The 27,234-nt window shown below is 39.9% G+C and overlaps 1 protein-coding gene across 5 annotated transcripts in view; it reads left to right on the top strand.

The window, feature by feature from the left end:
- The window catches only part of plekhg4 (pleckstrin homology domain containing, family G (with RhoGef domain) member 4), a 242,182-nt gene that overhangs the window by 55,066 nt on the left and 159,882 nt on the right, over positions 1-27,234 (top strand). For all 5 annotated transcript variants that reach the window (XM_072547479.1, XM_072547481.1, XM_072547478.1 and 2 more), the window contains one exon: positions 15,475-17,962. In XM_072547479.1, the coding sequence (XP_072403580.1) occupies positions 15,475-17,962 (2,488 nt within the window). The remainder of the gene's footprint in view (positions 1-15,474; positions 17,963-27,234) is intronic.

The following is a 27,234-nucleotide window of genomic DNA, read 5'->3' as shown; positions in this document are numbered from 1 at the left end:
TTCCCATTCTTGCACACTCAGCAGCCACAGCTCTGTAATCCCAAATGTATCATACATGTCTATATCTATTTGCGTAACCAATTCATCTACGTTATTGCGAATTCTCCATTCATTAAGACATAAGGCTTTAAGAGATGTTGTTTTAACATTCTTAGTCATACTTACACAATTTTGCACTGTGGCCCTGGTTGATTCTTACCCTTTGAATTCTCTGTGTATCACTGCTGTTATTTCACATTCTGGTTTTTGCTTTTGCCCCATTTCCTTTTCTTTTTCCTTGTATAGGTTTCCATCCTCCTATTTTACAAAGAACAAAAAACAATATTTCACCGGAACAAGCCCTTCGGTGCTCCAAGCCTGCGCTGCCACATTTTGTCCATCCATGTTAAAATTTACAGAATCCATATCGCTCTATTTCCTTCCTATTCATGTATTTGTGCAGGTGCGTCTGGAATTTTGGTTCAAATCTTCCCCAACTGCACTCGCAAATATTCCCCATTAAGACATCAGTTCCAGTCCTGCTGAAGTGCAACCCATCCAGCTTGCTCCCCCTCGCATCATCTATCTAGCCACATATTCATCTGATATAGATTCTGATATTTCTATTCTGACCAACATGTGACACTGGTAGCAGTACTGAGACCACTGCCTTTTTAACTTACTTCCTAACTCCCTTTATTCTTTTTTTAGGACATCATACTTTCTTTTACTTATATATTTGGTACCACTGTGACCACTTCCTGTTCAACCCCCCACTCTCCAGAATGTCATTGACCTTTGTATTTTGGAGGCAGTGCACCATCCTGGACACATTTGTGGCCACAGAAATGTCATACCTATTCCCCTTATGACTGAATCTCCATTACTATTTTGGTTAAGATTCTAAACTAGAAATGAACAGATTGCCTTAAGACAAAAGGCTAGACAGTATAGGCCTGTATCCTCTGAAGCTGAGAGTCAGAGGTGAGTTAATAGAAACATAAAGGTGACTTTACCAGATAGCTGTCAAAAGCATGCTTCATTTTGTGGGAGAATCTAGAACTCAGAGTCCTTGTTTAAAAGTAAGGGTATGCCCTATTAAAACAGTTGAGGAAGCATATAATTCTGAGGGTTGAGAATCTTTGGATTCTCTTCCTTTAAAGGCAGTGGCTGCAGAATTTTTAAATGTTTTTAGGGCAAAGCTAGATAGATTCTTGATTACTGAGGGGTTGCAAGATATATATATGATTTGGAGATGCCGGTGTTGGACTGGGGTGTACAAAGTTAAAATTCACACAACACCAGGTTATAGTCCAACAGGTTTAACTGGAAGCACTAGCTTTCGGAGCGCTAATCCTTCATCAAGTGGTTGTGGAGTACACAATTGTAAGACACAGAATTTATAGCAAATGCTTAGTGTGATGTAACTGAAATTATACATTGAAAATTACCTTGATTGCTAAGTCTCTCATCTGTTAGAATGACCGTGTTAGTTTCATTTCTTTCATATAGAACGTAGAACATAGAAAAATACAGCGCAGTACAGGCCCTTTGGCCCTCGATGTTGCACCGATCAAGCCCACCTAACCTACACTAGCCCACTACCCTCCATATGCCTATCCAATGCCCGTTTAAATGCCCATAAAGAGGGAGAGTCCACCACTGCTACTAGCAGGGCATTCCATGAACTCACGACTCGCTGAGTAAAGAATCTACCCCTAACATCTGTCCTATACCTACCACCCCTTAATTTAAAGCAATGCCCCCTCGTAATAGCTGACTCCATACATGGAAAAAGGTTCTCATGGTCAACCCTATCTAAACCTCTAATCATCTTGTACGCCTCTATCAAGTCACCCTTAAACCTTCTTTTCTCCAATGAAAACAGCCCCAAGTGCCTCAGCCTTTCCTCATACGATCTTCCTACCATACCAGGCAACATCCTGGTAAACATCCTCTGCACCCGTTCCAGTGCCTCCACATCCTTCCTATAGTATGGCGACCAAAACTGCACACAATACTCCAGATGCGGCCGCACCAGAGTCTTATACAACTGCAACATGACCTCAGGACTCCGGAGCTCAATTCCTCTACCAATAAAAGCCAGTACGCCATATGCCTTCTTCACCGCACTATTTACCTGGGTGGCAACTTTCAGAGATCTGTGTACATGGACACCAAGATCCCTCTGCTCATCCACACTACCAAGTATCTGACCATTAGCCCAGTACCCCATCTTTTTGTTACTCATACCAAAGTGAATCACCTCACACTTACCCACATTGAACTCCATTTGCCACCTTTCTGCCCAGCTCTGCAGCTTATCTATATCCCGCTGTAACCTGACACATCCTTCCTCACTGTCAACAACTCCACCGACTTTCGTATCGTCCGCAAACTTGCTCACCCAACCTTCTAGCCCTTCCTCTAGGTCATTTATAAAAATGACCAACAGCAATGGTCCCAAAACAGATCCTTGCGGAACACCGCTAGTAACTGCACTCCAAGATGAACCTTTACCATCAACTACTACCCTCTGTCTTCTTCCAACCAGCCAATTCCTAATCCAAACCTCCAACTCACCCTCAATGCCATACCTCCGTACTTTTTGCAGTAGCCTACCATGGGGAACCTTATCAAACGCCTTACTAAAATCCATATACACCACATCTACCGCTTTACCCTCATCCACTTCCTTAGTCACCTTCTCAAAGAATTCAATAAGTTTGTGAGGCACGACCTGCCCTTCACAAAACCATGCTGACTCTCCTTGATCACATTATTCCTATCCAGATGTTCATAAATCCTATCCCTTACAATTCTCTCTAAGACTTTGCCCACAACAGAAGTGAGACTCATCGGCCTATAGTTACTAGGGTTATCCCTACTCCCCTTCTTGAACAAGGGAACCACGTGTAAATCACATCACTTTTTAAAAAAAAATTGCATTCTCAGGTTAACTTCAACAATTGGTATTAGCCCAGATAATGTGTTGAAGGTGTTCGCCCCCTGTGTGCTGTGTCTGTGTCATAATGTTTAGACTGCAAGTACAAATTCACCCCACAAATGTGTGTGTGTGTGTGTGTGTGTGTGTGTGTGTGTGTGTGTATACAATGCAATGGTAGTCACCTGTAGTGTGACATAACCCAAGGTCCCAGTTGAGGCCCTAACAATGGGTACCGAACTTAGCTATCAGCCTCTGCTTGGCCACTTTTTGGGACAACTCCATATAACCTTGTCACGATAGACGTGTAAGAGTGTGGACATGGATACCACCATTAGGCTTGGGGACACCTCCCACCATGTATGTGGCAGGTATTCATGCCAACGTTGTCTATTTCATACACTGCAGCAAGGATGCCTCTGAGGCATGGTATATTAGTGAAACCGAGCAGACGCTCTGGCAACAGATGAATGGGCACGACACAACAATGAATAGCCAGGAGTGTTCCCTCCCAGTTGGAGTATACTTCAGCAGTCCAGGACATTTGACCTTGGACCTTCGGGTGACCATCCTCCAAGGCGGACAGGCAGCAGCGAAAAGTGGCCAAGCAGAGGCTGATAGCTAAGTTCGGTACCCAGAGGGAGGGCCTCAACTGGGACCTTGGGTTCATGTCACACTACAGTTGACCATCATTGCACTGTACACATGCACACACATACACTCACTCCTATACACAGACACACACACAGACACTCACACACACTCTTACAGACACACGCTCCCACACTCTCACATGCGCCCTCTCACAGACATAGACCCCTTTACGTTCACACACATGCAAATACATTCTCTCGCACAGACACTCACAACCTCCCACCTCAGACACACACACACACTCGTACCGACACACGCTCCCACACTCACACATACACATAAACATTTGTGGGGTGAAGTTGTACTTTCAGGGTTACATTGTACTTTGCTCAAAAACTGCATGGATCCATGTAAGACTCTGTTAACTAATTTTTTAGATTAGAATCAGTCTAAACATTATGGCACAGACAACAGTACACAGAGGGCTAACACCTTCAACACATTATCTGGACTAACACCAATTGTTAAAGTTAACCTGAGAATGTAACTTTTAAAAAAAGTTATGTGATTTACTTATGAAAGAAGTGAAACTAACCTGATCATTCTAACAGATGAGAGGTTTAACAAACAGTCAAGGTATTTTTCAATGTATAATTTCAGTTACATCACACTGTAAGCTTTTGCTATAAATTCTGTGTCTTACAATTGTGTACTCCACAACCATCTGTTGAAGGAGCAGTGCTCCGAAAGCTAATGCTTCCAATTAAACCTGTTGGACTATAACCTGGTGTTGTGATTCCCAACATGAAAGTCATGGCAGAACCCGGTGACTGGCTTGCAAGCTTGCTCCTTCAATGCAGCATGTTTGAGTGCACTAAAACCTTTCACTCCCGCTGCCAGGATCCTTTGTCTGAAGGGTTAGCAACCTAATGTAGGAATATAGAACGGAGGTTAAAATCAGATCTACCATGATCTTAGTGAATGACAGGGCAGACTCAAAAGGCCAAGTGACCTGTTGTTTACTTGTTTGTATGTTTGTATCCAAAGAGGCTTAGGACCAGGTATAGATCATTATACCTGCAGCTGTTCATGAAATTTTACTTTAAAAAATTCTGGTCTTTTTATCTGGAGGATTAAAATGCAAGTATTAGATGTTATACTGCAGCTATATGCAGATAATTGGAGTACCATGAGTAATTTTGGCTGTCACAGCTAAGGAAGGATATATTGGCTTTGGGAGGAGAGCATCAGAGATTTACCAGAATTATACAGAATTTAATTAAGAGAACAGAGAACAAAAGCTAAAGTTACTTTCAGCCAGATCTACCAGCCATATGTACTCATGAGATTCTAGGAAAATGTCACATTCTCCAACCAAGTTTTGAGCAGCAAGATAAGAATTTCACTGGAGAGCAGCAGAAGGCCTAAATGCATCTGTTACCTAATCTTTCCAGAATTATATAATGTTTTGCATTTTTCCACCTGCCAGTTAGAAACTAGATTGCAATGATTCCCAACATGAAAGTCCTGGCAGAACCCGGTGACTGGCTTGCAGGCTTGCAAGCTTGCTCCTCCAATGCAGCATGTTTGAGTGCACTAACACCTTTCATTCCCAATGTCAGGATTCTTTGTCTGAAGGGTTAGCAACCTAATTCAACTGAATTAGACCAGGGTGCATCTTAAACTATTGTTTGCTGTATTACTGCTCATTCTGTACCTATTTGGATGATTGCAGCATTTCTGCCTTGCCTTTTTGTGCTTTGTCCCCTCAGCCAGAGCTTAAATACTCTAGAGTTCTTCTGTCTTGCCTTGCTATTAAGTGCAGACACAAAGCCAAATGTTTGTCATAGTTGTCAGCAGTGATCAGATAAGGGAGGAGATAAGTTAAATGGAAATTGAATGAGGTGAACTATTTGACTAGGACTCCAAACAGAAGAAATCTCTGAGCATGTCATGTGAACATGCTCAGATGGTATTTTGACTATGTTATTGGTTAAAAGAACTCAGTTCAGAGGATTCTGAATTGGACATTCCTCAAATTAAATTGGACAATGAGGAAGTTGTCAAAAATTTGGATAAATTATTAGTCTATCTTCCAGAGGAAAATTAAAATAACCTGAAAGAGTTATTACTGTCACATGGGGAGATATGTGGAAATAAGTTGGGAAGTACTAACTTAATTATGCATGATGTAGATATAGGAGGTGCTGTTCTGATTAAGCAACATCCTTACAGGGATAACCCTTTAAAGTTGGCACTGGTTCAAAAGGAGTTTGAACGCATGTTGCAAGACCACGTAATAAAAGTGAGTTATAGAGACTGGAGCTCACATATAGTAATGGTGCCAAAACCACATGGTACTCAGCGGTTCTGTGTGGACTTTCGCAGAGTCAATGCCATTACAAAGGCTGATGTATATCCGATTTCCAGTGCAAAGACTGCATATCCGATTGTGCATTTGAAAGGCTGTGTTGAAAAGGTGGGACAAGCAACTAAGTTGGACTTGCTCAGAGGATACTGGCTGGTACTTCGTCTGAAAGAACAAAAACAATTTCGGTTTTCATAATGCCGAATGAATTGTATCAGTTTAAACTCATGCCATTTGGTATGAAATAGGCGCCAGCCACATTTTGGAGACTAACCAATAAGGTCATTGCCGGATTACCCAATTGTGTTGAATATATGGATGACCTGGTGATTTGTAGTCACACATGGAAGGAACTTCGCAACATTTGTCAGAGTTGTTCCATCGATTTCGGGAGGTGGGCTTGATGGTAAACCTAGTCAATTTGCCAAAGCCCAAGTCACCTTCCTGGGCCGTATTATTGGACATGGACAAATGGCCCTGTGGAATGCAAAAACAAAAGTAATTGGAAAGTTTCCCATACCATCGACAAAACAAGCAGTACTACAATTCATGGGATTGAGTGGATTTTATTGAGAATTCGTACCAAATTTTAGCAGCGTGGCTGCTCCACTACTAAATTGCTAAAGTAAGGCAAGAAGGTTCCGTGGACAGCAGACTGTCATTTGACAGCCTGAAAACTATATTAACCACTGCCTCAGTATTAGCCATACCTAATTATACAAAGCCATTCAAGGTGGCTGTCGATGCAAGGGGTGTGGATGTCAGTGATGTCTTTTGCAGGAAGATGGCAAGAAGATAGAAAGACCTATCGTGTGTATCTCCAGGAAGTTGAACATTCATCAGAAGTCTTCAACACTTGCGAAGGAGCCTTTGAGCTTGGTGTTGGCGTTAGAACGTTTCAGTGTTTGTTTCCAGTAAAGTATCTGAGACAATTGTATATACTGATCATAACCCATTGAAGTTTGTGGAGAACTTTAAGGACATAAATTCCAAACTGTTTAGATGGAGCTTGTTGTTACAGCCATTCGGTTTGAAAATTGTGCATGTGGCAGGACAAGAAAACCTGATTGCCAACGCATTGTTGAGACTTGAATGAGAAACAGAGGCGTTCGATGGCAAGAGTAAAACAGGCTGAAACAAAATGTAGTAGTGCATGTTTGTATGATTATTGTCAATGTAATGTGTATGGGTGTTGTAGTGTACTAACAACTTAAGATGAGGGAGTTTTAAAATGAAACCACTTTTGGACATTGATGGTTCTTTTATTTAATGATGAATGTGTGATGATACTACACTTTTAACAAGGTTATGTTGTCCTTAGCTTTTCTTTCAGAGAGGTTGTAAAACCCAGAGACACCTAGGGTTTGAAGGATTTTAGGGCCAATTTGATTATATTCAAAAAGTGTGGCACTGGAAAAGCACAGCAGGTCAGGCAGCATCCAAGGAGCAGGAGAGTCAATATTTCAGACATAAGCCCTTCATCAGGAATGTGAGGTGGGGGAAAAGGGGCCTGACAGATAATTAGTAATGTGGGGCTAGGGGAAAGGTGGCTGGGAACAAGATAAGTTGATGCAGGAGAGGAGGTGATTGTGATTTGTCAGAGAGGAGGATTGACCAGATAGGTGGGAAGAAACATGGACAGGTAGGACAGTTCAAGAAGGTGATACTGAGTTGGAGGGTTGGATCTGGGATGAGGTGGGGGAGGGGAGATAAGGAAACTGGTGAAGTTGATGTTGATGCCATGTGGTTGGAAGGTCCCAAAGCAGAAGATGAGGCGTTCTTCCTCCAGTTGTCGGGTGGCTTGGATTTGGCAATGGAGAAAGCTCAGGACTTGCATGTCCTTGACTCTGCCTCACCTCCAACCACAGGGCATCAACTTCACCAGTTTCCTCATCTCCCCCCCCCCCCCCACCCCCACCTCACCTCATCCCAGATCCAATCCTCAAACTTGGCTCCACCCTCTTGAACTGTCTTACCTTTCCATCTTCCTTCCCACCTATCCGCTCTACCCTCCTCATTGGCCTATCAGTATTATTGCCCACCTGCTTCTACATTTCGCCTCCCCCCACTCCAACTCCCACCCTCCTGTTTATCTCCCAAACACCTCCCCCCCCCGCCTCCCCAACACACACACACACACACACATTTCTGATGAAGGGATTATGTGCAAAATGTCAATTCTCCTCCTCGGAAGGTGCCTGACCTGATTTTCTAGCACCACACTTTTCAACTTTGATACTCCAACATACGCAGTCTTCACTTTCTGTTAGTTTGAGTATAGCAAACAGATATTGCCCAGGCAAAAGGGTTTTGAGTTTATATATTAAAAAAAACTTGTACAGTGAAAGGGGAGCAGCCAGTTCCCCCAGCTCAGCTTTCCTTTTGCTTGGTTTGGATTGGTTTCCAGGAGTCTGACTGTTCACTGAAAGCAGTCAGTCAGTTTTGAGGCTGCTGGTCCAAGAAACAGCTACATGGAAGAAGGTGTTCCATGTTGAATCTCTCTGCCATCGCTTTCTCTCTCTCCTGTAAAACCCTGTGATGATTTTACTTTTTTTTTGCCAAGGGGTGATTATGGGGATTGTTGCAAGTATTTGGAACAGCATTATTATGTTGTGATAATTCATTGGGTTTTTGAATAGGTTAAATTATTCTATATTCTGTTCTCATTTGTTTGTGGTTCGTTCAGTAATCTCGTAAATAAATTCAGTTTTATTTAAAACTGAGTGGTTTGACCAGCTGCATCACCCCTAGAATATCTACTCTACACCTGCTTAAAACAGCTGGCAGTGCTAGGGTCCAAGCTATGTTCTTGAAATGTCTTTAGGGGGTCTGGCCTGGTCTATAGCAAAGGGAAAGAAGACATTGAAGGAATAGCATACAGACCCCTAAACAGAAGCCACTCAGTGGGAAAGGCTATAAATCAGAAAATAATAGGAGCACACAAAGGAAGAGAGCAATAATTTTGAGTGACTTTACTTCTTGTTAATTGGGTAATCAAATTGGAAAATGAATTCATAGAGTGCACTAGGCTTAGTTTCCCAGAGCAATATGTTGTGGAGCCAACAGGGAGCAAGCCATCTTGGATCAGCTTATGGCTAATGAGGCAGGTTTAATAAATTGCCTCCAAGTGAACAATCCCTGAGGAGTCGTGAGTATAACATGATAGAATTTAATATTCAGTTTGAGAGTGAGAAACTTGGGTTGGAAACAAATGTGCTTAACTTAAATAAAGATAATTACAATGATGCGAGGATAGAATTAGCTACAGTGAACTGGATGGATAAATTAGCAGGAAGGACAGTAAGCAAGCAGGGGCAGACATTTTCGAAGGCAATTCATGGCTCTCAGCAAAAATACATCCCACTAAGGAGGAAAGATTTGAAGAGACAGATAAAGTAACCCTGATTTACTGCGGAAGTTAAAGAGATTGCGATTTTTGAGAAGATTTATAGCTCAGGTTAAGGTTCAGGTTGTCTTTTTGCTCACTGAGCTGGAAGGGTTGCTTTTGGATGTTTCATCACCATGCTAGTTAACATCATCAGTGAGCCTGCCGTGAAGCGTTGGTGCTATGTCCCACTTTCTATATATATATCTTGGTCTCTTAAAGTGGGTGATATTGTTTCTAGTTCTTTTTCTGAGGTTTGTAAATGGGGTCCAAATCGATGTGTTTATTGATGCAGTTCCAGCTTGAATGCCAAGCCTCTAGGAATTCCTGTGCATGTCTCTGTTTAGCCTGTCCTAGGATGGATGTATTGTCCAGTCAAAGTGGTGTCCTTCGATTGTATGTAAGGATGCTAGTGATAGTAGGTCATGTCTTTTGGTAGCTAGTTGGTGTTTGTGTATCCTGGTGGCTAGTTTTCTGCCTGTCTGTCCGATTTTGTGTTTGATATAGTCCTTGCATGGTATTTTGTTAATGACATTCGTTTTGCTGATTGTTTGTACAGGGTCCTCTAGCTTCATCAACCACTGTTTCAGTGTGTTGGTAGGTTTGTGGGCTACCATGGTGCCAAGGGGTTAGAGTAGTCTGGTAGTCATTTCAGAGATGTCTTTGATGTATGATAATGTAGATACAATGTGCCCAGAAATTCTATCTGCTTGTTTGGGTTTGTTATTTAGGAATCAGCAGAATGTGTTTATTGGGTACCCATTCTTCTTGAATACGCTGTGTAGGTATTTTTCTTCTGCTTGTAATTTCTGGGTGCTGCTGTGTGTTGTAATCTGTTTAAATAATGTCCTGATGCAGCTCCATTTGTGGGTGTTAGGATGATTGCTTCTGTAATTGAATATCTGGCCTATGTGTGTTGCTTTCCTGTTGAGGATGATCTGAAGTTCTCCATTAACTGTTCGTTCTACTGTGACATCAAGGAAGGGGAGTTGTTATTGTTTTCCTCCTCCTTTTGTGAACTTATTGCTGATGAGTAGGTTTCCTCTAATTTGTTCTGTCTTGTGTTGACAAAGTGTCATCCATGTAGCGGCCCAAATTTTTGGGTTGGATCATGGGGAAGGCTGTTCATTCGAGTCCCTGCATTACTGCTGCTGCTAAGAACCCTGATATTGGTGATCCTTTGGGTATTCCATTGATTTGTTTGTAGGTCTTGCCGTTGAAGGTGAAGTGGGGAGTGAAGCACAGGTGTACTAGCTTGAGCATGTTGTCCTTGCTGAAGAAATTGGTGCTGTCTGGTGTTTGTGTCCTTGTTTCCTCTAGAAGTGTGGTGAGTGTTTTTTTAGCCAGTCTGATGTTAATTGATGCGTATAGGACTGTTACATCAAAGGAGACCATTATTTCCTCCTCTTCTGTCTTGGTGTCTTTGATGTTCAGGAATTCTTGGGTTGAGTGAATGGAGTGGTATGAGTCTTCTGGTATTTCAGTTTGTGGCAGACCCGCTATCACTAGTAACCTTACATTCTGACGAAAGAGGGCACCACTTCAACTGGGGCAACGTGTCCGTCCTAGGTCAGACTAAACAAACACGCACGGGAATTCCTAGAGGCCTGGCATTCAAACTGGAGCTCCATCAATAAACACATCAATTTGGACCCCATTTGTCAACCACTGAAAAAAAAAAGAAAAATAAATGAAATCACCCATCTTACGAGACCAAAACACACAAATAGAAAGTGGGACAGAATACCAGCGTTTCACCGAAAGCTCACTGATGATGTTATTTAGCATGATGACAAATCAAACATCTGAAAACAAATTTTCATTCTTGGCAGCAACCTGGTAAATAATTTCTGAGCCCTCTCCAGCTTAATAATATCCTTCCTATAACAAAGTGATGAGAACTGGACTCCAGAAGTGGCCTCATCAAGGTCCTATACAACCTCAACATAATGCCCCGACTCCTATATTGAAAGGCCTGAGCAATGAAGGCAAGTTTGCTAAATGCTTTTTTAACCACCCTGTCTACATGTGATGCAAACTTGAAAAAAAATTATGTGCCTGAACCCCGTAGGTCATAAGGTTCCAGTTTCCCAAACATTGGCATTTCCAATATTTCCCTGTCATGGTCTTAAGTGAGTAAGCAAAGGTCTGGCAGATGGATTGGTAAATGTGAAGTCATCCATTTTGGTAGGATTAACAGTAACAGTAAAAGGGACTTTTACTTGAAAGGATGTCCTTGTGCATGAATCACGGAGGTTGATCTGCAGGTATAATGGGTAATTAGGAAGGCAAATGAAATTATATCCTTCATTGCTAAAGTGATTGAGTTTAAAAGCATGGAAGTTATGTGGCAGCTGTATAAGGTGCTGGTGAGGCCATACCTGGAGTATTGTGTACAGTTTTGATCTCCTTACTTGAGAAGGAATGTACTGGCACTAGAAGAGTTACAGAGGAGGTTCACTAGGTTGATTCTGGAGTTGAGGGTCTTGGCTTATGAGGAGAGACTGAGTAGACTGGTATTGTATTCATTGGAATTTCGAAGAATGAGGGGAGATCTTACAGGAACATACAAAATTATGAAAGGAATAGATAAGACAGACTTCGAGAGGATGTTTCCACTGGCAGGTGAAACTAGGACAAAAGGGCATAGCCTCAAAATTAGGGGGAGTAGATTTAGGACTGAATTGAGAAGGAACTTCTTCTCCCACAAAGTTATGAATCTATGGAATTCCCTGTCCAGTGAAGTAGTTGAAGCTACTTCAATAAATGTTTTTAAAGCTAAGATAGATTTTTATTGAACAATAAAGGAATTAATGATTACTGGGAGAGGGTGGGTAAGTGGAGCAGGCTTGATGGGCCGGATGGCCTACTCCTGCTCCTATTTTTTATGTTCTTACGTTCTTATCAGATTCATTAAAAGGCAAGGCTGTCTGAAACTTTACTTTTGTCACTAATATAAAAACTCAGGAAGCCCAGCTGGAAAGGAACATCATTTATTGCTAAATGCCAAAATAGAGCCACTACATGTTGCATATGTGGGCTTATAAGACATAGGAGTGGAAGTAAGGCCATTCAGGCTATCGAGTCCACTCCACCATTCAATTATGGCTGATGGGAATTTCAACTCCACTTACCCACACTCTCCCCGTAGCCCTTAATTCCTTGCGAGATCAAGAATTTATCAATCTCTGTCTTGAAGGCATTTGGCGTCCCGGCCTCCACTGTGCTCCATGGCAATGAATTCAGCAGGTCCACCCCTCTCTGGCTGAAGAAATGTCTCCTCATTTCTATTCTAAATTGACCCCCTCTAATTCTAAGGCTGTGCCCATGGGTTCTAGTCTCCTCGCCTAACGGAAACAAATTCCCAGCATCCACCCTTTCTAAGCCATGCATTATCTTTGTAAGTTTCTATTAGATCTCCCCTCAACCTTCTAAACTCTAATGAGTACAATCCTAGGATCCTCAGCTGTTCATCATATGTTAGGCCTACCATTCCAGGGATCATCCATGTGAATCTCTGCTGGACACACTCCAGTGCCAGTACGTCCTTCCTGAGGTGTGGGTCCCAAATTTGGACACAGTATTCTAAACGGGGCCTAACTAGAGCTTTATAAAGTCTAAGTAGCACATCAATGCTTTTATATTTCAACCCTCTTGAGATAAATGAGAACATTACATTTGCTTTCTTAACCACGGACCCAGCCTGCAAGTCAACCTTTAGAGAATCCTCGACTAGCACTCCCAGATCTCTTTGTCCTTTGGCTTTATGAATGTTCTCACTGTTTAGAAAGTAGTCCATGCCTGTATTCTTTTTTCCAAAGTGCAAGATCTCACATTTGCTCACATTGAATTTCATCAGCCATTTCCTGCACCATTCTCCTAAACTGTCTAAATCTTTCTGCAGCCTCCCCACCTCTTCAGAACTACCTGCCTGTCTGCCTAACTTCGTATTATCGATGAACTTCGCCAGAATGTCCTGACTAGTCCCAGCCAGGGGTAGTTAGTTCTGCAGACCCATCCCTGAGTTTGCTTTTTTTTCCTTAATCAACCAGTTCAGACATGTTATTACACACCCCTGGAGCAGGTGGGGTGTAAACCTGGATCTCTTGGTCCAGGGATACTGACACTACCACTGCATCACAAGAAGGCCTGAGGGCTCAGGTGATGAGTTCCAACTGGACAACAATTACCTTTTACCAAGGTAACTCATATTCAACAAGTACTGTGGGAAATTAATTAATGATTTCCCATGGACATTGTAGGGATTATTACACACATAAGTGGGACCCTCTTTTAATTATTTTCCATCTATTCTCTTTTCAATCATCATTCTATCTCAGCTCTTTCTCATTTTTGGCAACGATTTGGATTTTACAGTAAGCATTGACTAAATAGCACCAGAAGAGTTAGAACTTTCCACAGGGTTTCTGAGGATTTCTGCATTGTAATTTGTAATCTAAAATGCATTCAAGTGTGGCATCCTCTAAAGGTCCTCTAAATCCTCTCTGTCTAGTACTGCTGAACCTCCTCCCACTTATTTGCCCTCCTATTCATGCATGCCCTGATTCTCCTGCACACCTTATGGGTCCCACCCTTGACTCACTTTGTCTCTTCTAACCTCATCCCTGTCTCATTCTGATGCAATATTTCTGTTTGAAATGGGACCACAATATGGTGGAAGCTTCTGTTTACTTGGTGGAGAGACCACAGGGTACCCTGAGGGGAAAGTGTGTGTCTTCTGAAAAAGATGTAATGACAGCCTGAATTTGACAGCCTAGCAAAAGGAAGCAGTAAGTCAGTTAGGTACCAAGAACTATTTACAGCACTTTTCAAAAGGGGCTGGATGTAAGAGTTGTTTGGAATGGATTCAAAACCCTTTCTGCCTAAGGAGATAGAATAAAATGGTCAGCGAAATATAAAATTAAATACTCTACTTCTAAATTGAATGATCAGTGAAATATTAGTGATACATTAAGCATTTGAGACAGCAGATACAGCTGTACAGAAGCTGTGGCAAAATCCCACAGCATGAAGAGGTAATTCGACAGTCATTTATGTCAGATACTTAATGTGGAAAGGCATTTTAGAATGTCTGTTACGTACTTTGATATGTAGAAGGTACGCTGACATGGAAATGTCAAGAAAAATATTTACGTTATTATTTTGAATGAAGTACATAACCCTCCACAGTAACTACTTTTTCATTGCATATATTATTAAACCCTTTTGTTATGCAGAAAATAATTTAGCAGCATGCATTGTTGCAAATATTTTAAACCCTGGAATTATCCAGGAATGAGGCCTCAAAACAGATGCAATGAGGAGGATATTCAATCGAGTATATACCTCTGCCACACTGTGTTAATTCTGTATTTCTTCAATTGATTAATTTTTGTGGCTTTTCTCTGCTTTAACTGCAAAATAGAGGGAAATAAAATCTTTTTGATGAGCTTTCTTCTCGAGACGAGGCTTTATGTCAAGCCATATAAAAAAAAACCTCCTTTTAAAACTCTGCTCACATTTTTGACACCTGTAACAAATTCCACCATAACAGCTGAGACAATCCTAAAAGACTCGATCATTCCACGTAAAGCAACTCACAAAATCCTTAAAAATCAAGTCAATTTTCTCTATCCAATGTGAATGGATCTTTGAAACAAATGCTGTCTCTGGATCAGCATCTTTGCCAAGAAATCCTTTCTTGAACCATATTCTATTTTCACCACATTATGTTGAAATCCATCTATTAGATTTTGTGATATATTGTTAGAAAATAGACTGAAGAGTAAAAACATTGCCCCTGTCCAACAGCAGAGGTAATTGGAATTAAAATGTAATTTATCATTCCATCGAATTGGTATCCAAACAGTAAATTTCAAGAATGAATGATTAAATTTGTACCTACTTATTAAGTCTGAGGCCAAACTCTTTACTGGTACCCTGTAATTTCTGCCGTTTTTGCTCATTATTTCTGCTTTATCTAGGCTTCATAGTAGCTAGTATAAGTATGCTGATATATTTGCGAGTTTACCAAATTTTTGTGCATGCTAATCACTTTAACAATGTATTTAAGTCATCTTGTGTTGTTTATTGTAAATATACCTTTAATTGAATGATTTATTCAGTGAGTTGTTTGACAATGCAAAGCTATTTTAAGCCCTAGAAGAAGCATTTAACGGGATTTTTTCATCTTTTTTTCATTAGTTTCAGTATTGTGGATTTCTATTTCGTTATGAAGGTTGGCCTTTATGCATCAGTGAAAAAATTGTGATACAACTGTCTGCACTTGATTGGCGAATTTTGCAACCTGGTGATTTCTACCTTCAAGTGGTTCCAAACCTGAAGAAAACGCCACGTATTGTATTAAAATGCCTTACAACAAATGGGTACAACATAGAAGAAGTAATTATTCCAGAGGTCACTTATACTTCTATCTTCACTACGGAATGGTTGGACAATATTAACAAGGAACGGATGGGAACAGCTTTGCAGAATTGCCTTTTGTCTACTGAGAGCAGTATCTTGAGAGTACCTTGGGAAGAGATAGTGAATCCAGAATTTGTTGATAAACCAAAAATGATTGAAAGTATGTCATCAAGAAAGTGGAGTATGGATCAGGAAGTTGTTTATAACAATCCGAAAAATGTACTATTGAATGATTGTAGTGCAGAATTAGGAAGCCATTCTGAAACACTTCAAAATCGAAGTACAAAAGAAAAAGAATTGAAAACCCATCACATGCATCCTAGAAGGGTGTTACATAATTCCCTAAGTAGTATTGCAGATTGTTTAGATACTTCTATTAGTTCTCAAGTAATATCTGCTCATGAACTTGAGGGGGAGTATGTGGAACTTAGCCAAATTTCATTAAGTGAAAGTGATTTATTTTCACAAACAAGTGGTTCAGACTTAAAGTTGCAAAGTATATTGAGGGCTGACAAATCATTAGGAAAAATCCCTTTGGATGCCTTAAGTAGTGGCACTACTTTAAATGTGAACTGTCAGTTTAATGTAGAAACAGTAATAAACCCATTTAACTTGCATGTTAGCAACAATGAGGAAATTCTTGAATATAAATCACTTGTAGATAGTACAGCAAGCAAAATGCCCTTTCATAAGACTTGCAGTAGTTGTGAAAATAAAGAGCCTTGTGTGTTTACAAAAGTAGAGCTGTCTTCACCAGCGGAAACTGACCTTCAGCAAGAAGGAATGCAACAGGAGTTCAAGCCTTGCTATGGAGACATGCATATGTTAATTAAACAGACCACAAATGGCACAGAAAACAATTTAGGCAGTCGTGATTTGGAACCAGTGGTTGGCAGCCACACACAGACGTCCGTTCAAGATTTAGAACATCAAAAATGTCCAAGTTCTTCAGGTGATTCATTGCCCATGCCACACAGCAAACACAAAATTGATGTGAAAGATTGCAAAGAAATTGCAGAAAAGGAATTGCAGAAAAGTAACCAAAGTCTGCTTGAGGCAGATGCAACAGAAAAGACACACGGTAAACATATTCAAGTTCCAGAGCAGAACAGCACATCAATGGTTTTAATTACTTCTGATAAAGAATTTTTCAGTCAAGTGACTGACTGCAATTTCACTAACACTGTGGAATTTGTAAATATTCCTTTTGCGGCACCTCCTAAAAGCTTGCAACAAGAAAAGACAATGAACCAGCAGTCAGAATGTATTGAGAATGCGCAGTTTAATGTTCAGAATCTTAATCAGTTTCTTAAAAATGTAACTCAACCAACAGCAGATGTACAATTAGATGGGAACAAAATCTCTTCAATGCATTCTTTCGGCTCTGAAGATACTACTGATTATAATTTATGTGCGAATTTTGCACTTGCTAACAATTCAGATGCTCACTTCAAGGACAGCAGAAGGCAATTAGTGCTTAAATGTTCTCAAATGATTGAAGAAAATGTAGATTCCGTCATTCTCCAACTGGCTGCCTCACGTGCTACAGAATTAATAAATGAAGAAAAACAACCTGCAACAAATGCTGATCATTTACAATCTAATTTAACAACAGACACCGAGTATTGCAGGAAGCATGGTTTTGAATATATAACACATTTAGAGAAAGATCATGTGTGTTGGACAGATGAAAATATGCAGTTGAATAAGTGTTTCATTAGTCAAGAAAGTACTAGTCAGCATTTTCAAGTCAATACATTACATCAGATGTCTGAGCATGTGAAAAATGCAATTGCAGATCAAATGCAGAGTGAATTCAATAAGCAAAAACAAATTGAAGCTAATGATCTGAACATCACAGAAAGTTGTAATCTAATACCTAAAGAAGTAAATCCACTACAAGACAGTGGAAATCCATCCTTACAAGACATGTCCAATGAAAATATTGTGCTAGGGAGTGGCAAATGTAGTGATAAAAAGGAAGCCAAGCAACAGGATTATTCTACTGTTGAAAAGTCCTGGTCAAGTATGGTAATGACAGAATCTAATATTGCCTACTCAACTACAGTTGGAACTGAAAAACTTGAAACTCGTTGTGCACTTACAGATGGAAATGAAAACTTGTCCTTTGCTAATAATACTTCTGCGCAAGGTTCAAAGGAATACAAAAATCAATCAGAAACACAAGATATAGAAGATTTAATTAATGTAAATGCTGAAAAACGAAAGCAAGAAGGATGTCTTGCTGAAAAAAGTCATCTCGAAGGTAAGATATCTCTGAATTTGAATGCCTTAACTTCTTTTGGACTTTTTTCTTGCTTTATCCAGGATAATTATTAGTGAGTACAAAATTGCATTAGATTCATTACAGTGTGGAAACAGGCCCTTCGGCCAAACAAGTCCACACCGACCCTCCGGGGAGTAACCCACCCAGACCCATTTCCCTCTGATTAATGCAACTAACACGATGGGCAATTTAGCATGGCCAATTCACCTGACCTGCACATGTTTGGATTGTGGAAGGAAACCAGAGCACCCAGAAGGAACCCACGCAGACACGGGGAGAATGTGCAAACTCCACACAGACAGTCGCCCGAAGCTGGAATCGAACCTGGGTCTCTGGTGCTATAAGGTAACAGTGCTAACCACTGAATCACTGAATGACTAGCACAAGGGGGCCCGTAAAGTTGGCGAGTCTACTACTGTTGCAAGCAATGCGTTCCACGCCCCTACTACCCTCTGAGTAAGAAACTACCTCAGACATCTGTCCTATATCTATCACCCCTCAATTTGAAGGTATTCCCCTTTGTGATAGCTTTGACCATCCTAGGAGAAATGCTTTCACTGTCTATCCAATCTAATCCTCTGATTATTTTATATGTCTCAAGTCATCTTTCAACCTTCTTCTCTCTAATGAAAACAGCCTCTAGTCCCTCAACCTTTCCTCGTAAGACCTTCCCTCCATACCAGGCAACATTCTAGTAAATCTCCTCTGAACCCTTTCCAAAGCTTCCACATCCTTCCTATGATGTGGTGACCAGAAGTGCAAGCAGTACTCCAAGTGTGGCAGCATCAGAGTTTTGTTCAGCTGCAGCATGACCTCATGGTTCTGAAACGCGATTCCTCTACTAATAAAAGCTAACACACCATATGCCTTTTTAACAGCCCTATCAACCTGGGTGGTAACTTTGAGGGATCTATGCACATGAACACTGAGATCTCACTGTTCATCTACACTAACAAGAATCTTACCATTCGCCTAGTACTCTGCATTCTTGTTGGCTCCGTCCAAAGTGAATCACCTCACACTCTTGCGCATTAAACTCTACTTGCCACCATCATCCCAGTATTATAGCTTATCTATGTCCCCCTCTAACCTACATCCTTCGGCACTATCCACAACTGTACTGACCTTAGTGTCATCCGCAAATTTACTAGCCCATCCTTCTACGCCCTCATCCAGGTTGTTTATAAAAATGACAAACAGCACTGGCCCCAAAACAGATCCTTGTGGTACACCACTAATAAATGAACACCAGGATGAGCATTTCCCATCACCCAGCACCCTCTATATTCTTTCAGCTATCCAATTTCTGATCCAAACCACTAACTCGCCCTCAATCCCATGCCTCTGTATTTTGTGCAGTAGTCTACCATGGGAAACCCTATCAAACGTCTTATTGAAATCCATATACACCATATCAACCACTTTACCCTCATCCACCTGTTTGGTCACCTTCTCAAAGAACTCAATAAGGTTTGTGAGTCACGACATACCCTTCACAAAACCATGTTGACTATCCCTAATCAACTTATTCTTTTCAAGATGATTTAAATCCTATCTCTTGTAACCTTTTCCAACACTTTACCCACAGTAAGGCTCACTGGTCTGTAATTACTCCCTGTCTCTACTCCCCTTCTTGAACAAGGGAACAACATTTGCTATCCTGCAGTCTTCTGCCACTATTCCTTTAGACAATGACAACATAAAGAAAAAAGCCAAAGGCTTAACAATCTCTGCCCTCCGCTTCGCAGAGAATCCTAGGATAAATCCCATCCGACTTGAGGGATTTATCTATTTTCACACTTTCCAGACTTGCCTACACCTCCTCCTTGTGAACCTCAATCCCATCTAGTCTAGTAGCTGTTTCTCAGTCTTCTCCTTGACAACATTGTCTTTTTCCAGTGTGAATACTGACAAAAAATATTCATTTAGCACCTCTCCTATCTCCTCTGACTCCACTCTCAACTTTCCACTACTGTCCTTGAATAGTCCTAATCTTATTCTAGTCATTCTTTTATCCCATTTATACCTATAGAAAGCTTTAGGGTTTTCCCTAATCTTATCCACCAACAACTTCTCATGTCCACTCCTTGCTCATTTTAACTCTCTCGATAGGTCTTTCCTGGCTACCTTGTAACTCTCAGTTGCCCTAAATGAGTCTTCACATCTCATCCTAACATAAGCCTCCTCCTTCCTCTTCACAAGAGTGTATTATGAAGTAATTCCTTTTGATGCGAAGAACAAGAATTGATGTAAACTGAAAGGTTCAGGAGCACAGGGAATGGGTGATCTGCCTCCATAGACTGGAGGCAAGACAAGTTAAGAAAGTGTTTAAAAAGCCAGTCAGAATCATTTTGCTTTATAAATGGTGTTGTAGAGTGAAAAAAGATGGAATTATGTCACACCTTTGTAAATCACTAGCTAAGTCTCAGCTACAGCATTATCTAATTCTGAACATAACAATTTGAGGGATACAAACGCTGAAGAACGCATATAAGGGAGATTTAAAAATGTAAACTGAGGATGAAAGTCTTTGGTGATATGGAAAGGTTAGGAAAACTGGTAGTATTCACTGGAAGGGACATAACTAAAAAGGGAACAGGTTCAAATCATGAATGGTTTTGATAGACCTAAAAAGGGCGAAACTGTTACTGGTAACAGAGGAGTAGATAACCATAGGAAATAGTTAGGTGATATGCAAAAACTGGGAATGACTGAAAGGAAAAAAAAGGAATGAGTGAATATCATTTGCAGATTTTGGTGGCAGGAGATTCAGTAATACCTTTTTAAAAGGGAATCGATTACTTAAAAGTTTTTTGTTTTATTAATTCACCTGGAAGGAGTTGATATTGGTACTAAACAAAGGGGAGCTGTTGAAATATGTTATTCCTGAAGTGACACTAAAAGTTCAGCATTAGTCTCATACAAGTGAACATTGGTCCTGGCTAGAGAGATTTTCATAATTATGGATCATATCCATGGATCACCTATGATTGTATTGAACTTTTGATTACAGTGTGCATTTTTTAAAAAAAACAAAAATGACAAGATAAGTAAATTCTGAACAAAGTAATTGAGTGGCTTTTTGGATTATCCTCAGTTTTGTACGAAACCCTGGAATGTCACATGACTATTGTCAAGAAAACTTCAAAGAGATGGATTTCTGAGGGAGACATGCATTGCAAACTGACTGTAATCTTGTGAGTTTTTTCAGACTATGAATTTGATGGAAGTAAAGAGTCTGCACAAGTACAAGGCTTAAAAGCCAGTTTTAACTCTGACTGTATGTACGACCCCAAAAGTGCTGTGAGAATCACAGTTGAGAAAAATTCTTGTCATTCCTGTGCTACAGTTAAAAGGAAAGGAAATAGGACAAAGGCCTTTCAACTGACCTATAATGCCAAACATCTTAAGTCAATTGCTCACCTTCCAATGTTTGTGCTACTGATAACACCATTGGAAAATAAGGCGAAAGTGAGGACTGCAGATGCTGGAAATCAGAATCAAGATCAGAGTGGTGTTGGAAAAGCACAGCAGGTCAGGCAGCATCTGAGGAGCAGGAAAATCGACGTTTCGGGCAAAAGGCCTTCACAGATTCCTGATGAAGGCCTTTTGCCCAAAACGTCAATTTTCCTGCTCCTAGGATGCTGCCTGACCTGCTGTACTTTTCCAGCACCATTCTAATCTTGACAACGTCACATGGTCTACTCTTCATGAAACATAGAGACTGATTTGTATATTTTTTTTTAAACTATTTTCTTCGACTCACCACTCATTTCTAATTAGCATGTGTGTTGTGTTATTTCTTAGTCAGGTTAGTAACTAGTAAGTTCTCACTTTTGTTAACTTAGAAACCTGGTTGACTAGTTCCTTTTAAGACCTGTGTAGATTTGGTTTGGGAGAAAGTCATCTACTGGTAAGAAATCCTTTCTAAATTAACCTTGTTGCAGTGAACCAAGTCATTGAGTGATTCAAGAAAAGGAGCCAGTTCATCCCTCTTCACCTGGGAGCTTGATGATTTGGGAGTATCCCATCTGGAACCATAATAAATTGGGGAATCTCATCCTGGGATCAGTTGTGACAAGCTAGAAATCAATTGCCACATATAAATTACCTCATTAAATAGAAATTGTCTCTCCAGGAATCCCATTATATAAACAAAATTTCAAGCCTTTGAAAAAGTTTTGTTTGTCCAGTTTCTGAACCCTTGCTTCAATTTGGTTAAAAAAACTTTGTTATTAACATCAAGTCAGTCTGCTAAGAATCTAATCTGGTGACATCACAACAAGACTTTGTTAAGCTTGTGTCTCATTTAAATTTCCTTGGAAATCTAGTTTCAGAAGAAATCTTATATTTGCCAAAAAGATAGATCAACTCTGTACATCAATGTATTTTTGCAGTTAGCATGATCTCCGCTGATATGATTACTGATCAAGTCAGATGCTAGGCTAAAACTGGGCTTAATACATGTTTTGGTTTGTTCTGTTCTTTTATGAAATGGTCTCTAACTGAAACATAAGGATATGATACTGCAGGTTTTGTTTTAACAATAAAACAGAAGTTTATTATCAATTCAAATGAAGTGAAAATAGTATCTACTTATAACACAAATGCCAAAATGCTTAATCTCCAAGCACTCATTTATAAATTGAAAAGTAAAGCAATAATTATTACATTATTCCCAAAACATACCCCTGGTACAGTACCCAGAAACACAACTCTTATAGTCTTCATACCAGAGTCCCTGTCTCTAAATCTATCAAGGTGTTAAGTCACTTGTGACTTAAAGTTATAGACTGGAACTGCAGTTAGTTTCTTCCAGGAGTCATTATGCATCCAATCTTAAACATATATAGCTTTAAGTAGCACTTCAGGATTTGGTCCCAATTCTTTGGTCCAGGGCTATCACTACCTCTTTACTCTAAAGTAATTTAGCTTCACTATATCCTTCTCTGCTCAGGAACACTTTCTATATAGCCATCTTTATCCAAGGGCTTCACAAGACTTCGCAAATTATAAAGCTAAAAAGATCTGTAAGCTTTGGATATTTCCCTAAAGCTTAAAAACTCTCCTGATCTTCTAAACTAGCTCTTGTTTATATTGTTCAGTCATAAAGTTCTATTAATGTACACAAAAAAACCTAATTATTCTAAAGCAAAGTCTTAAAAACTGTTTTAAAAGAAATCTCCATGGTGAAAGAATTACAAGTTCATTCATAAGTGCAAAACCCACATGTTACCAGTACAAAGAAACTAAACCCAAACTTACTGTCCATATGTATGATATGTGTGTGTGACTGTGTTTATTGTTATGACACGGAAGCAAACCTCTCTTGTCAATGAAACCAAACATCCAGAAAAGCTCAATTTGCCTCACCTTGTAATCTGTTAAAATATGAGTGACACTGAACTCCCAAATTACACTATTTAAAGAAAATAACATCAATTTATTTTCTTACTCTAAAAGTGAACATTAAACAAAAAACTATTCACAATCTAAGCCCCCCCTCCCTTTCTCTTAACTGCTTACTATCTGCCCCTACCTTGGTCGTCTTATGTGTCTTCACTCTTCCAGCTGCTGATCTCCTTGGTTCATTTTTTTTACTGCAAGTATGTTTCACATGAAAAGGTACCTTTAATAGAGAGTGTTTTCTAATTTCTTTGAGAGCAAGATGTTAGATGGACAATTAGGCTCTCCAGTTTCTCTCTATGGCAGTTGCTCTCTGACCAATTTTCAAAATGTCTGCAATCTTATAACCCCCAACATCAGATCGTCTCGTCGGTTCGATGTTGGCAAAACAATAAATGCAAACTTGATTGGGTTTTAGTATCCTGGGGCATAATTTAAACTGGTTAAATTCAAATTGTTGTCCAAACAACAACCAAAACTCAAGTATCCATTTCACAGCCACATGTTACATCCAGGACTATCATCAAGTTATATACAAAAGTGCTTGTAATCTCTCAGTTCAGAACAGCATTCTTTCTCTCTTAAAGATACAGTATATGCCTTCAACTTCATAACACGATCTCCTGGTTTTCAGTATGTGAATAAACTATACTTTTGTTCCAACTCTGAAGAGTTTGCTGTAGGTCATTTTTAAAATGAACTTCACAAACAGTGGGTTTGTGGTAGGAGTGGGTTGTTGGTAGTGTGAAACATAGAAAATAATGTGGGAAATAAATTTTATAAAGTAAAAGCACCCCTGCTTGTGGATAGAAGAGGAGAACAACAAATAAGTTTCAAAATACCTCCATCTCCTTGCCTGTAACACAAGTCAAGATGGTTTGAGATTAACTTAAGAGTGCCATTCCATGTGCTACTACTCATTCTTCTAAGGGTAGAGCTCCTGGCTTTGGGACAGTGCTGTCGCTGTGGTGTATCTTGTGTATGGGACACATAGAACCCATGGGCGCTGATGGTGGAGGAGTGAATGTCTAAGGTGGTAGATAGGGTACCAATTATCTGGATGCCAAATTATGGATGAAATGAGTGTTGCTGGAGCTACATTTGTCTAGGCAAGTAAAGAGCATTCCATCACACACCTGACTCAGGCTTTTTAAATAATGGAAAAGCTTTGGAGACCAAGAAGAATAATTACTCCCTGCAGATTATTTCCAACCTCTGTGCTGTTGGTCCTGTTGTGTTTCTAATTGATGGTAGATAGTGGTATTCTCACTTGTTGGAAATAGGCACTAACTGTCACTTGTGCAATACAAAGATTAGTAGTCATTTATCAGTCCAAACCTGAAGTTGTTCAAATTTGCTGCAAGCATGTATACATAGCTTCAGTATTTGTGGAACAGTGAATGGAACTGAACATTATGAAAGCATCAAACATCAGCATTTCTGACTATATGATGGAGAGGATCTTTTGATGGATGGGCCCAGGACATTTCTCTGAGGAACTTGTGCAGTAATGTCCTGAGCACAATCCTTCTGACTTCAATTTTGCTAGGGGTCCTTGTCCATTTCTCATTCTCTGTTAAATGCTGCATTAATGTTCGGGGGAGTCACTCTCACCTCAAGTTATTCGTGAGCAGCAGTGTCAACCACTCCTACCATTTGTCTAGATTAGAGTGGTGATAGAGCAGGTCAGGCAGCATCCGAGGAGCAGGAAAAATGATGTTTCTGGCAAAAGCTCTTCATCACTCCTACCATTTGTAAACCATTGGGAAAGGGCATGACAATAGGACTAATTGGTAGCTTTTTCATAGAATTTCACAGGAATAATAGACTGAATATGATTCCTAGACGAGTATATGATCCAAGGTGGCAGCAGAGTAGGACACTCCATTCGAAGATCCTCTGCTCACCAGTCCTTTTTCCTTTTACTTCTTGTTTTCTGCTCTTTGTAGCTTTTCTTTTTTTCCCTTACCCACCCTACCTGGAGAGTGGATCGAGGAGCAGAGCGAGCAGGCCATGTCCTCGCAGCAGAGTGAGCACAGACTGAGTCCTGGGGCGGGGCAGAGTGAGCATGGACTGAGTCCAGCAGTTGAACAGAACATGCATGGGCCGAGTTCAGCGTCAAAACAGAGCGAGCAAGTCCTGGATGGGGGCCAGCATGTGGAGGCTGTCTGGCCTCGTGCTCTGGGACCTGCAGGCACGGACTGGAACTTTAGTACTTATGGCCACTTATTATCATTCTGGACTTTTTCCACTGTTTCATGCTAATCTATATTCTTCTTTACTCTGTAACAACCCTATATTTTTTACTGTGTAAGATTTGTACCTAGGTACCTAGGTACTGTAAAGGCATCCATTGTAAAAACTTTACACTGTATTCCTGTACTTCTGTACTGGAATACGTGACAATAAAGACTATTCTATTCTATTCTGTGTTGTATCATTGTATGATTGTGTGCTTTTTAATAATAATCAAGAGAGACTATGGTAGTGAGGGACAAATATGCGGTCAACTCAATCAATTTCATGAATTACCCTGCCAGAACTATTATGCACTGCAGAAGCTTATGTATTAAATATTTATGTTTGTAAGAAGAAATTTAATCACCCACTCACTGCATAGTATCTTCACAGTCAGGACAACAACAGCCATTCACAGCCGGTTTTTTTGAGGAGCCTCACAGAATGTTTTGTGGACTTTGGGAGGATGCGCTTTTAATAGTTACCCATAAGTGTTAACAAGGCCTCTAACTAATGGCACTATAACTCAGCTTGAGAAGTTTATCAGTTTTAGTTGGAGCATGTACAACTTGAGATGGATGAAGAAAAAATACTAAAGCTTTACAATAATCGACATCATGAGGTATACTTTGTATCTGTTGAACCCCAGGACCTGCAGGTCTGAAGAGACTGTTTGGCTCCAGCCAGCCTTAGGAATGAGACAATGCCTGTCTTTCTGTTTTGCTGTTTCTTTGCACTTGAGAAAAGACTGGTTCAGCTCCTGATATTTCCAGGTACCTTGTGACTTGATATTGTGTTAAGAATATGAGACTTTAATTTTTTTGGCCAAGTTGTTGATTTCAAAAAGGACATTTATCTGCTATTCTGAACAAGGTAACTCTCCAAGGTTCTTTAAACGTTTGATGTCCTTACAGCAAATTGAAATTTCTTGGAGTACCCTGTAATATACATGTTTGTTGTTAAATTTCTGTTAGTAGCAGGAACTTAATTCAGTTTTCTTGCAAATTGTCTTAATGAGTCTGACTGAAAAGCTCCAAACTGTCTTTTTTCAGCACTGGTTATTAATTATTATATCTTCATAATAAAAATATTCTAATTGCAATTTTTCTTCTTGGGCTGTTCTGCTTAACTGTAGCATCTCATCTTATCTGGTTTCATTGATTGGCACTATTATGATTTTTTTACTGCAATATATTGAAAACTGGTTTTACATCTGTCATTGCAATTATTTCTAAAAAACAGCCTGCAAACAGCTACAATCAATATGAATACATATATAAACTGTGAATTTCATTTCTAACATGAATTCAGTGACATGTGCCTACACTATGGAAATGAGACTAATACTTCACATTTTTGGCAGAACTGTTCAGAATCTGCAAAAAGAACTCATTAAGAAATTCTGTTATTCAAACTTCACATTTGTAATTTAAGCTTGTTATTTTCACATAAAAATGTTTAGAATCTGAAACATGTTTTCACTAATTTCTAAATGGTTACTGGCATAAAACGTTACCTTATGAATACACAAAATCTGAAAATGCATGTTTTTGAAGATCGGCAATCAATAGGGAAAGTCGGGCAAATTCCTAATGGTGTAGGAATGC

The sequence above is a fragment of the Chiloscyllium punctatum genome, chromosome 26, assembly GCF_047496795.1.
Source record: "Chiloscyllium punctatum isolate Juve2018m chromosome 26, sChiPun1.3, whole genome shotgun sequence".
Taxonomy (NCBI): domain Eukaryota; kingdom Metazoa; phylum Chordata; class Chondrichthyes; order Orectolobiformes; family Hemiscylliidae; genus Chiloscyllium; species Chiloscyllium punctatum.
Note: the sequence above shows the minus strand (reverse complement) of the source record. Positions and strands in the feature narration are given on the sequence as shown.